Here is a 12,198-nt window from a genome sequence, read left to right as displayed (position 1 = left end):
TCTAAAAGAAATAAATAAAATAATTAAAAAAATAAATTTAAAAAATAAAGTCACTGTGCAAGGTGTGATAATGTTACTAATTTTCTTTTTATTTTATTTTATTTTATTTTTTTTGAGACAGCGTCTCGCCCTGTTGCCCAGGCTGGAGTGCAGTGGCACGATCTCAGCTCACTGCAACCTCCACCTTCCGGGTTCAAGCAATTCTCCTGCCTCAGCCTCCTGAATAGCTGGGATTACAGGCGCCAGCCACCATCCTCGGCTAATTTTTTCTATCTTTAGTGAAGATGGGGTTTCACCATGTTGGTCAGGCTGGTCTCAAACTCCTGACCTCGTGATCCGCCCGCCTCAGCCTCCCAAAGTGCTGGGATTACAGGTGTGAGCCACTGCACCTGGCCTTATTTTCTTGTAATAAATATTCTAAAATTTATATATACTAATAACCACTATCCATCAAGCATTCATCTTAAAAAGTTTTTATAACAATAGTGTTATTGAAAGCATTAAAATGTGCCCTTTGGAACTGCCCTTAGGGATTTGGTGCTTTCTTTTAGGGCATGCCACCCACATGGTTCCATGGTGCCAAACAATTTTTTTTGTGGGTGAATGTGCTTTTTAAGAACTACTGGTTCATTCTGAATCAAGTCTGGGAAAGGTGAGTGACAAACTCCTTGAAGACAACTCCTGAAAAGAGGTCATTTTGGAGCAAATATTTTACTCTACTGGTAGTAAACTCAGAGAATTCTCTTTCCCCAAGAGGTGAAATCATTTGAAAATATAAAATGAAAACGTTGTGTTTATATGAATATATACATCTTAGGCCTATAATGGCTTAAGATGGCTTACAAGGTGAACTCAGATGCTCGAAATATTAATGCTTGTTTAAATTGTATGGCTGATCATACAGAGGACCACAGGTCTCTCTCCCTACCCCAGCCCCACTCCCAAGGATAGGTTTTGTGACTGTATAGTAAGAAACAATACACTGAGTTTGAGAATACAGTTGCACATAAGTATATAGCACAATATATACTATATGGCATGTCTTAATTCTTCATGTCTTTACTTGTAGTTTCGAAGTGGATAATTTATTTTAGATGGTCTAGTAATTCATGCTAGTGTATGATTTACTCTAGATCTTTCAGTGTTACAGCAGATTTTTTTTTTTTTTTTTTTTTGAGACGGAGTCTCGCTCTGTCACCCAGGCTAGAGTGCAGTGGTGCAATCTCAGCTCACTGCAACCTCCGCCTCCCAGGTTCAAGCAATTCTCCTGCCTCAGCCTCCTGTGTAGCTGGGACTACAGGTGCCAGCCACCACACACAGATAATTTTTGTATTTTTAGTAGAGATGGAGTTTCACCATGTTGGTCAGGCTGGTCTCGAACTCCCGACCTTAGGTGATCCGCCTGCCTCAGCCTCCCAAAGTATGGGGATTACAGGCATGAGCCACTGTGCCCGGCTACAGCAGATTCTTTATTTTCCTCAATGAGATAAAATTTCCTGGGAAAATTAGTTCAAACATAAACCAAACTTTGACATGACTATTGATACTCCAAACTTACCAGTCTCAGTCATCTTTTATGTGTTGTAAAAATTTTATTAAAATGAGGCTTCAATCATACAGTTTAGTAAGTCTCTATTTTTACTTTATTGTTATAGCATTATTTAACCAATTTTACATTATTCTGATTGAAGGCAGAAAACAGTAGAGTACTGATTATTAAATCAGTAATACTAGCTTGGATTGCATTTTGATTTGGACATTATTTATATTGGAATATGGATATATGTGACATTCTAGGACAGGGGTTGGCAAATTTTTTTCTGAATAGAGCCAGATAGTAAATATTTTAAGCTTTGCAGTCACAGTCTCTTGCAACAACTCAATTCTGCTGGTTGTAGCACAAAAGCAGCCACAGACAAGACATAAATGAATGACATGGCTATGTTCCAACAAAATTTGTTTTTCTTTTTTTTTTTTTGAGACAGAGTTTCACTCTCGTTGCCCAGGCTGGGGTGCAATGGTGTGGTCTCAGCTCACTGCAACCTCTGCCTCCCAGGTTCAAACGATTCTCCTGCCTCAGCCTCCCAAGTAGCTGGGATTACAGGTGCCTGCCACCACAACTGACTAATTTATGTATTTTCTTAGTGGAGATGGGGTTTCACCATGTTGGCCAGGCTGGTCTCGAACTCCTGACCTCAGGTGATCCATCTGCCTCAGTCTCTCAAAGTGCTGTGATTACAGGTGTGAGCTACCACACCCAGCCACAAAATTTCATTTTTAAAAACAGGTGCAGGACAGGTTTGGCCCATGTGCTATAGTTTGCTAACTTAAGATTTTTGTCTTTGTGGTTGGAGAGCTTTAGGGTACAAATGTCTCAAATCTCATTAATTGGACTGCGTGGGGATTCTTTAGAATAAGATTCAAAAGCAAATAATGCATTTATGGGAGGTCAAGGGCTGACTGCACTAACAAATATACATTAAGTGTATAGTTCATAGAAATGTTACAGGTCAATGTTGAGTAAAGCTTTGACATGAAAACGTATTAGTCCGTTTTCATGCTGCTGATAAAGACATACCCGAGGCTGGGCAACTTACAAAATAAAGAGGTTTAATTAGACTCACAGTTCCACGTGGCTGGGGAGGCCTCACAATCATGGCAGAAGGCAAGGAGGAGCAAGTCATGTCTTACATGGATGGCAGCAGCCAAAAAGAGAGCTTGTTATAAGGAAACTCCTGTTTTTAAAATTATCAGGTCTCGTGAGACTCATTAACTATCACAAGGACAGTGCAGGACTCACTCCCATAATTCAGTCACCTCCCACTGGGTTCCTCCCATGACATGTGGGAATTGTGGGAGTTATAATTCAAGATGAGATTTGGGTGGGGACACAGCCAAACCATATCAGTAAATAACTGATCTTGGAAAAAAAAAAAAGCCCAAATGTATTAATTAAGCGGATTGCGCATATGATTCTTTTTAGTGTAGTCCCACCAAATTTGTTTTCCCTTGATAAACTGGAAGGAGATAAATCCGAGAGTCATACTCATGGTATCTAATAAGCTACATGTGCAGATGCTCTCACACAGCTGTGTACCTTGGATTCTGGGTCTGCCCCTGTGGGATGTTACTAGGTTTCTAACAGGTGTCACAATAGACCTGGCTTGCTGCTACTGAGGCCTCCCTCTTTCCCTCACACACATACTCTCTCTAGGTTGAATGAGGCTTGTGGATGGGTGTGGAGTGGAAGCCAGGAATGAGCTGAAGCCTGTGAATCTTCTAGACTCCCAGGATAACAGCAATGGCTTGTTATTTTTTGTGTCATTCTAATCTGTAGAGGTCAACTCTGGTAATCACTTGATGTCTCCATTCAATCTGGTGTTTTAGAGAAAAAAGAAAAACCAACTCTCCTGTCTTTAAGTGGTAGGTACACTATGATTAAATAGGTGTTTTAGAATGATTACTGTGACAGCAATGTGCAGGAGTTATTAGAGCCTAGGAAACCTGAGGCAAAGAGACCAGTTTGCAGGCTACTAGGTGGGAGATGAGAAAAATCTCAGCTAAGGCAGTTGCTGCAAGAGATTTGGGAAAAAGCAGTAAGTTCCAGAGATATTCTGAATATAGAACAGAAAATACATGGGAGCCTACTGGCAAGTGAGCACAAAGAAAATACCACACTCTTATTTGGGTAACTAAATGGTATTGTTATTCACTGAAATGGGAGAATACAGGTGGTAGATATGATTTGGAAAGCAGGTAGTAAATTCAGTTTTAATCAGGTGGAGATACTGGCATCCATCCAATATACAAATTTAGAAATCAGATGGCACTTCTTTTTTTTTTTTCCTTTGTCTTTTTCTGAGATGGATTCTCACTCTGTCACCCAGGCTGCAGTGCAGTGGCGCAATCTTGGCTCATTGCAACCTCTGTCTCCCTGGTTCAAGCAATTCTCTTGCTTCAGCCTCCTGAGTACCTGGGATTGTAAGCATGCACCACCACGCCCCGACAATTTTTTGTACTTTTAGTAGAGACAGGGTTTCACTATGTTGGCCAGGCTGGTCTCAAACTCCTGACCTCAGGCGATCTGCCCACCTTGGCCTCCCAAAGTGCCAGAATTACAGGTGTGAGCCACTGTGCCCGGCCTCAGATGGCATTTCAAATCTCGGGTGTGGAGGATATTACCCAGGAAGACTGGGGCCAGTAAGGGCAAAATGGGACCACAAACAGAACCATGGGAACAACAATAATTAGAGGACAAGAAGAGGAAGAAAAGCCTTCAGAGAAAACTGAGTGCAACAAACAGAAACAGAAGGATGTGGTGTCACAGAAGTCCAAGAACGAGAAGATTCCAACCGGCCAAATGCTGATAAGTCCAATAAGCAAAAGAATAAAATTAAGCCGGGCGCAGTGGCTCATGCCTGTAATCCCAGCACTGTGGGAGGCCGAGACGGGAGAATCACCTGAGGTCAGGAGTTCGAGACCAGTCTGGCCAACATGGGAAAACCCCATCTCTACTGAAAATACAAAAATTAGCTGGGTGTGGTGGCACGCCCCTGTAATCCCAGCTACTCAGGAGGCTGAGGCAGGAGAATTGCTTGAATTCCAGAGGCAGAGATTGCAGTGAGCTGAGATCACGTCACTGCACTCCAGCCTGGCCTGGGAAACACAGTGAAAGTCCGTCTCAAATAAATAAATAAATAAAACTTACCACTGGGTTTGGTAATCAGAAAAGTAAAAACAGGGATCTCGGATTCCCTGGACCCTCTCTCCAGCCCAGCCTTGCTAGCTCCGCCTGTGGTGCATGCTCCTGCCTCCGACTCAATGGTTTGCAGAAAAAATTTAAATAGCACAACAGTGGCAATTCACAATGAAGAGATCTACTGCAAATCCTACTATGGAAAGAAATATGGGACAAAAGTCTATGGTTATGGCCAGGGCACTGGCACGCTTAATATGGCGAGAGGCTGGGCATCAAGCCAGAGAGTGTTCAGCCTCACAGGCCTACAACAAATCCAAATGCTTCTAAATTTGCTCAGGAATATGGAGGTGCTGAGAAGTGTTCCAGATTTGAGGATTCTGTATATGCTGCCGAGAAGATAATTGGAGCTGGAAAACCCTGGCACAAAAACTGTTTTTGATGTGCAAAGTGTGGGAAGAGTCTTGAATCAACAACTGACTGAAAAAGAAGGTGAAATCTATTGTAAAGGATGCTATGCAAAGAACTTTGGGCCCAAGGGATTTGGCTATGGCCAAGGAGCAGGGGCTCTTGTTCATGCCCAGTAAGGTGTAAACCCAGAACTAAGCATCATACATTGAGAATCTCTTCGTAATCTAGGCACAGATAATCCTTAACACTAAACTACTGTGAAATTCTACCAGCATTGAGTACTGTATATTACCCTGTACTTGGATAGGCTGGCTAACTCATAGGGAGAGAGCACTGTATCGTATCCTTTTGCTTTATTCACCAGCATTTTTGGGGAACATTTCTTTTACGTTTTAAATAAAACTTCAGCATGAAGAAAAAAAAGTAAAAACAATAAGTTAGTAAATACTCATTTATTTGTAAGCCATTTCAGAGAAACCAGAAAATGAGCTGCTATAATTTGTGTCCCTGCCGTTTTTCCAGATGTTGCTAACGATTCCTCAAAGCAGCTGAAGAATAAATACTGTAGCTGCTGCTCCTGATCTGGAGGGATGGACCCGCAGCACCATATCCACTGACACCTTTCTCCTCCCCACCCTCATTTCCTTGTGTACTTCTTGTGCTCTCTGTGGGACTGAAACTACAGCTGATAACCTTCAGAGCCCTCTTCTAGGATGGTCCCACCTAATACCAAGCCATATCCACACTTAGTTCTTTGCCAGACTTGTTCTGTATTTCCAGTAGCTAGAGGGTGAAAAACCTGTATCCAAAAGTGAATGCAAAGTGGCTCCTGTAGCTTTAGGGCAGCTACTGTGAGGTAAGGGTGTGTGTGATGTGTATGTGTTGAGAGAGAATAAGGTAGGAGAAAGGGAGAAGTCATGACAGAGCTAGAGAAGGAAAAATAAAGTATACCTAGAACACAACATCAACCAGTTAGTAGTAACACATAGTTATAATCAGCTATAAAAGTGAGATACTACAAGATGGCTTGTAAAAGATTTCCTTAGAATCTTCCTTATGTCAACTTAACTCAGTAAACGCGGACATTCAAAGTATCTTTTTCACTATTAATATGTGACATCTGAATATTAGTTGCCCACAAGTATGTGCCTGATTGAAGAATTATGCAAGAAAAATGCTAGCAGCTGCATACGGGAGAGCTGGCCAGGCAAAGAATACTCCACAGTTGCATCAATAGAAAAGGCACAGAATGAGTATCAGGCAGTAGGAAATACATTACAGCTGACATTATTCTTTTCCCTCCATAGCCAAGCAAGAGCATTTTCCTGATAACCTGCTCCCATCCTGGGCCATTACCTTAATCTCAGTAAACGGAATTTTTGTGATATGCTGCCTGACCTACTGTAAGTACTATCATACTATCATCCTGATCTCAATTCTGGAAGATCAAACTTTATTACCATGGTTCGGCATCTCTCTGAGGTTTTAGCCTATTCGCTTCTCATGTTTACAGCAAGTCTATGGAAACATGAGCATCTCCTTTACTTGTCTCAACAAGTTCTGTTCATTCACTGGACGTTTTCCAGACACCTCCCACGTGTGTGGCACTCTACTAGGCACTGGAATTACAAAGACAAGAAGTCACTGCCCTCAAGACACATTCTAGTTTAGTCTGTTTATTTTTTCCCTGACTTTATATATTTTTGGAGACTGGGGTTTGCTAACTAATTTGAAAACGTTTCTGATGCTAAATGATATTCTAATTTTTTTTTAAGGGCTAGTCAATTTGGCAGGTGAGTTGTTACACACACCTTAGTGAATTCCAACTTCCATGGCCACCGTCCTGCTGATATTCTAATTTTGATTTGGAGTTAGAGAAAAGGCAAATTGACAAATTTTGGTGCCAAGAATCATTTTCTTGGAGGAGGGCAAGATGCACTAATACAGTTGAGAAACTACATGGCTACAGGTGATCTCACCAATTCTCAATTCTTGGGCTGGGTGGGGTGGCTCACGCCTGTAATCCCAGCACTTTGGGAGGCCAAGGCAGGTGGATCACTTAAGGTCAGGAGTTCGAGACCGGCCTGGCCAACATGGTGAAACCCCGTCTCTACTAAAAATACAAAAATTAGCCAGGCATGGTGGCATGCACCTGTAGTCCTAGCTACTCAGGAGGCTGAAGCAGGAGAATTGCTTGAACCCAGGAACCCAGGAGGCGGAGACTGCAGTGAGCGAAGAGCATGCCATTGCACTCCAGCCTGGGCGACAGAGTGAGACTCCATCTCAAAAAACAAACCAATTCTTAGTTCTTTTTTTTTTTTTTTTTTGAGATGGAGTCTCACTTTGTCACCCAGGCTGGAGTGTATGGCCCGATCTCAGCTCACTGCAGCCTCTGCCTCCCAGGTTCAAGCAATTATCCGGCCTCAGCTTCCCGAGTAGCTGGGACTACAGTTGCGTGCTGCCACGCCTGGCTAATTTTTTTTTTTGTATTTTTAGGAGAGATGGGGTTTCACCATGTTGGCCAGAATGGTCTTGATCTCCTGACCTCATGATCCGCCCGCCTTGGCTTCCCAAAGTGCTGGGACTTCGTCTTTGGAATTCCAGTGCCTAGTAGAGTGCCACACACATAGGGGTCTGGAAAATGTCCATTTTCTCAGTTCTTTAGAATACATTTTTGGATGAAAGATCAGGAGTGGCTGATGAAAGAAGAGATTTCTAAGATATTTTACCCTATGAATTTACACTTTGGGTGTTAGACATATGCTGCTCTCAATCTCTATGATTAAATGAAGAGGAACTGCTAGTTCTATGGTCCGAAATAAGGCCATAATCACTATGAAGGGGCACCAACTGTTCTTTGAGTAGAAATCATGTACACTGATCAAATAAAATCGGAAGATCAACATCTGCTGATTTTCCCAGGCTTTAGCACCAAAAAAACCCAAAGCTCAGTGAATTCTTTAGAGAGTATGTGCTGTTAACAACTTATCCCAAGGGTAGGATAAAGAGGTCTGGTGGGCTCAAGGATGTTTCTAATACCAACTATCCAGTGTTACCCCTTTAATTCAGGGGTTCTCATCCTCAACATTATTGGCATTTTGGGCAAGATAATTCTTTGTTTTGGAGTGCTGTTCTGTGCACTGTAGGATGTTTAGCAGCTTCTTTAGCCTCTACTCACTACATGCCAGTAGCACCCCTTGCCCGTTGTGACAATCAAAAATATCCCCAAGCATTGCCAAATGTCCCCTTGGCAAAGAGGTGAAGAGGCAGCGTTGTAAATCACCCCTGGTGTAAGAACCACTGCTCCAGTTCTAAGCCAGTCTGAAGCCTTGCTAAAGTAAATATTAATATATGGGCACAATTCAAGGGAAACTTACTTATCATTTTTATTGTTTGTTCTTGTCTCCAAGGCTTTGCCCCAAGATGCAGAGAGAGAAGGAGCAATGAGAGACTGAGAAGGGAAAGTGTACGCCCTGTATAACAGTATCCGCAGAAGCAAGGGGCTGAAAAGATCTGAAGGTAGCCTCCGTCATCTCTTCTGGGATACATGGATCGTGGGGATCATGAGGGAGTCTTCTCTTAACAAATTTAAGCTGTTTTACCTACTACCTCACCTTCTTAAAAACATCTTTCTGATTAAGTTGAACAGTTACAAGATGGCTGGCATCCCTCTCCTTTCTCCCCATATGCAATTTGCTTAATGTAACCTCTTCTTTTGCCATGTTTCCATTCTGCCATCTTGAAATATTCCCGTCTTGTCAGCCAATTCAATGTCTTCCATTATCTATTAAACACTAATTTGAGTTCATCTTGAATATTCCTGTGGTAACTTCTTATTCTGATCATTCATTTTTCCCTCTATCTCTCAGTGTTAATGGACATGGGTTGGGGTTGCTTTGTACTAACACGGTAACATTTTCATTGGTTTCTCTGCCTCTTACTAACAGACTCATCCTACTGACCAATCATGGAGCCAAATTTCATAAAGAATTACTCTGTCATGTCATTTTCCCAATCAAAAACTCAGAAGAGACCCCACTGCCTACAGAAAAAGCTTCAAAGCTTTTTAACTTTACACATTCCAGCTGATCTCTTCAGTCTAAATACCCTGGAGTTCTGTCAATTGTTCCTCACATGGCATGGTTTCCAGTGCCTCACATGAATGGGGTAAACGGAACCCAAGACTTTAGATTTGGTCTTAATGACTCTACATGCAATGAGATAATTATTATCTGGGGTCTGGAATGTCCATCCTGTTAAGAGAGCCTAACACAGCACTAGCTTTAGTGAGTCACAAATCCCCAGGTATTTTCATGCAAGAGAAACTTACATGGGACATTAGAATCCAAGAGACTGGTATCAGGTCCAAGGCAGTTATAAGCCTCCCTAAACAGTTCAGCTTTGACTTGTGAAGGTTGGAGTAACACCAGTATAAGAATTAGTCTACAAAATTATCTTTAAAAATAAAGGGAAGCAAGAATTGTCCTGGGCAGGAGGGGGAAATATAAAGAAAAATGAAAAATAATACCTGAGACTTATACAACAGGTTGTTTTGCAAAAACACTATTTCATCTTAGTCTTATAAAAATCTCTATGAGCAAGATCTATTTCCATTTTATGGGAGAGAAACCAGAGGCTCCCAGAGGTTAAGTGATCTGCTTGAGTTAAGGTCATACAGATGAGGAATAAAACCAAGATTCAAACTGGACATCAAGTTCAGGCTCCTTTCCCTACAACCTGGCAGCCTACACATATTTTCCCCCAAGGCAGTCTCTCAACTTCCTATCCTGTTTTTTCATTTCCATTGAATGCTTGCTCACTCCTCAGAATGTCTTTTCCAGGATGTTGCTCTGGCTCAGTTCTGTCATTATCTACAATTTTCTTGACTTTCTATCTAAAAAGTCTTCTGCTCAGTCTGCTGATACTTCAAAATGAAGCCATGTACCCAATCTTCTACACAAGGCCTTCTGTGGCCATCTTGTCCAGCTCAAGCAGTTCCACCTCTATAGCACATCTCATACCACCAGCATAGGTTGATTTTCATGTACCACATCTTCCTTCTATCCTTTACCGGACTGTATGTAGGCTTATTGAGAAAAGCAACCATGCCTGAGAGCCCCACACATAGAAGAGCGCCTTGATCAAGCATTTGGTCGTTTGGTAATAGCTGGTAATAACTAAACATTTGCCTGATCGATATTTCATATGACAAAAATTGCCAGAGTAGTTTTAAGTTCTCTCATAATTCAGCTTTCCCTTCATATTCTTCAGCTATCAAGGTTACTGTGTACAAGTTGGGAATACCCTTGATCTTGAGATTAAAATGTAAATTAAGAGATTAAAATCTTAAATTTATTTATATATTAAATTATACATATATAAATAAATTTAAGATGTTTTCCGCCTTTGCCAATATAGGGTTTGATGTAATCATTTCTTTGTTTTCTCAGGTCCCACCTCCATTTGCAATTGACCTCTTCTGGGAACTTCCTCAGATGGACAAGATTACCCCACCTTGCCCTTTATGTATCTGCTCTTAGGTGCTTCTTCACTTCAGTTGCTTTGCAGGAAGTGTCTAGAGGAATATGGTGGGCACAGAAGTAGCTCTGGTGACCTTGATCAAGGGGTTTTGAAATGCAGAATTCTTGAGTTCTGGAAGGGACTTTAGAGAATACCAGTGTTATTAATGACAAAGGCACTGAGGCCCAGGGAGGTGACCAGAATTATAAAGGCCAGCGCCAGAACCCAGATTTCCTAACTCTGGTGCTCTTTCCCTTCATCAGTTTGACTGTGGCCTGTTAACTGGTATATACATATATATGTCAGGCAAAGTGCTGCTGGAAGTAGAATTTGTCCAATATCAGGTCAACTTCAGAGACTATCTGATTTCCTAATGTCAGAGTAGAAAATTTTATGCTGCTGTTTACAAAAGCCCAATGTAATGCATAGGAAGTATGGCATGAACATCTTTAGGAGGCTAATGGAAATATTATTGGTGTTTACCCAGTATTCCATTTTTTTCATTGTGTTCTCTATTGTTGCTCTCTCACTCCCCCATGAGGTACAGGAGAAAGTAGAACTATCCAAAACTAATTTCCTCTGACATGTAAGACGAATGATTTAGGTACGTCAAAGCAGTAGTCAAGGAGGAAAGGGATAGTCCAAAGACTTAACTGGTTCATATTGGACTGATAATCTCTTTAAATGGCTTTATGCTAGTTTGACCTCATTTGTGAAACATTTACGAGAAAGTTCTCATTTAAAATGAGATCGTTGTTTACAGTGTATGTACTAAGCAGTAAGCTATCTTCAAATATCTAAGGTAGTAACTTTCCATAGGGCCTCCTCAGATCCCTAAGATGGCTTTTCCTCCTTGGTATTTCTGGGTCTTTCTGACATCAGCAGAGAACTGGAAAGACAGAGCCAACTGCTGTTCATGTTACTCATGACTCCTTTCTCTAAAACTGCCTTCCACAATTCACTAGACCAGAAGTGGACGCAACTTAAGCTGGGATAATCACATTATCATCTGAAAATTTGGAGTTGGACAGCAAAAGAAGACATTTCTCAAATGCACATCTCATGGCAGCTAAGCCACATGGCTGGGATTTAAAGCCTTTAGAGCTAGCCTATGGCTTTAGCTACCTCACTATGCTGCTTCACAAACCTTGCTCCTGTGTAAAACTATATTCTCAGTGTAGGGCAGAGAGGTCTAACACCAACATAAGGTACTAGCAGTGTTTCCCGTATTGACAGAAATACTTAACTCAATAATTCTTTTCTTTTCCATTTAGTAACAGTTGTGATGACTATGTTTCTATTCTAAGTAATTCCTGTATTCTACAGCAGATACTTTGTCAGCAATACTAAGGGAAGAAACAAAGTTGAACCATTTCTTTAATAATGCTGATCTACTTTTTGTTGAATTTGTATTTTATTTCAAGTATGAAAGAAATCATTTTTGTTTATTTAGATGAAACCAAACACTACTACACATTTACACTCACAACGCTTCCAGGACCCAAGGGTTTCACAGACCATTTGCCTACGTGGTTCTTTCCTCTCCTCCTTCCAGTGATTTCTAGAATACC

The 12,198-nt window shown here is 41.3% G+C and overlaps 1 protein-coding gene and 1 pseudogene across 2 annotated transcripts in view; both read left to right on the top strand.

Moving 5' to 3' along the window:
• CD80 (CD80 molecule) overlaps window positions 1-12,054 on the top strand; it is a 35,969-nt gene extending 23,915 nt beyond the window's left edge. The window contains exons 5-7 of one of the 2 annotated variants that reach the window (XM_054481292.2): window positions 6,415-6,510; window positions 8,518-8,626; window positions 10,558-12,054. In XM_054481292.2, the coding sequence (XP_054337267.1) occupies window positions 6,415-6,510; window positions 8,518-8,588 (167 nt within the window). In that variant the 3' untranslated portion in view covers window positions 8,589-8,626; window positions 10,558-12,054. Of the gene's footprint in view, window positions 1-3,337; window positions 3,422-6,414; window positions 6,511-8,517; window positions 8,627-10,557 lie in introns of those variants that run through there. The other variant, XM_054481293.2, reaches the window with a different exon arrangement.
• Window positions 4,822-5,283, top strand: LOC129033187 (cysteine and glycine-rich protein 2-like; annotated as a pseudogene).
• Window positions 12,055-12,198: the final 144 nt, after the last annotated feature.

The sequence above is a fragment of the Pongo pygmaeus genome, chromosome 2, assembly GCF_028885625.2.
Source record: "Pongo pygmaeus isolate AG05252 chromosome 2, NHGRI_mPonPyg2-v2.0_pri, whole genome shotgun sequence".
Lineage (NCBI taxonomy): Eukaryota > Metazoa > Chordata > Mammalia > Primates > Hominidae > Pongo > Pongo pygmaeus.
Note: the sequence above shows the minus strand (reverse complement) of the source record. Positions and strands in the feature narration are given on the sequence as shown.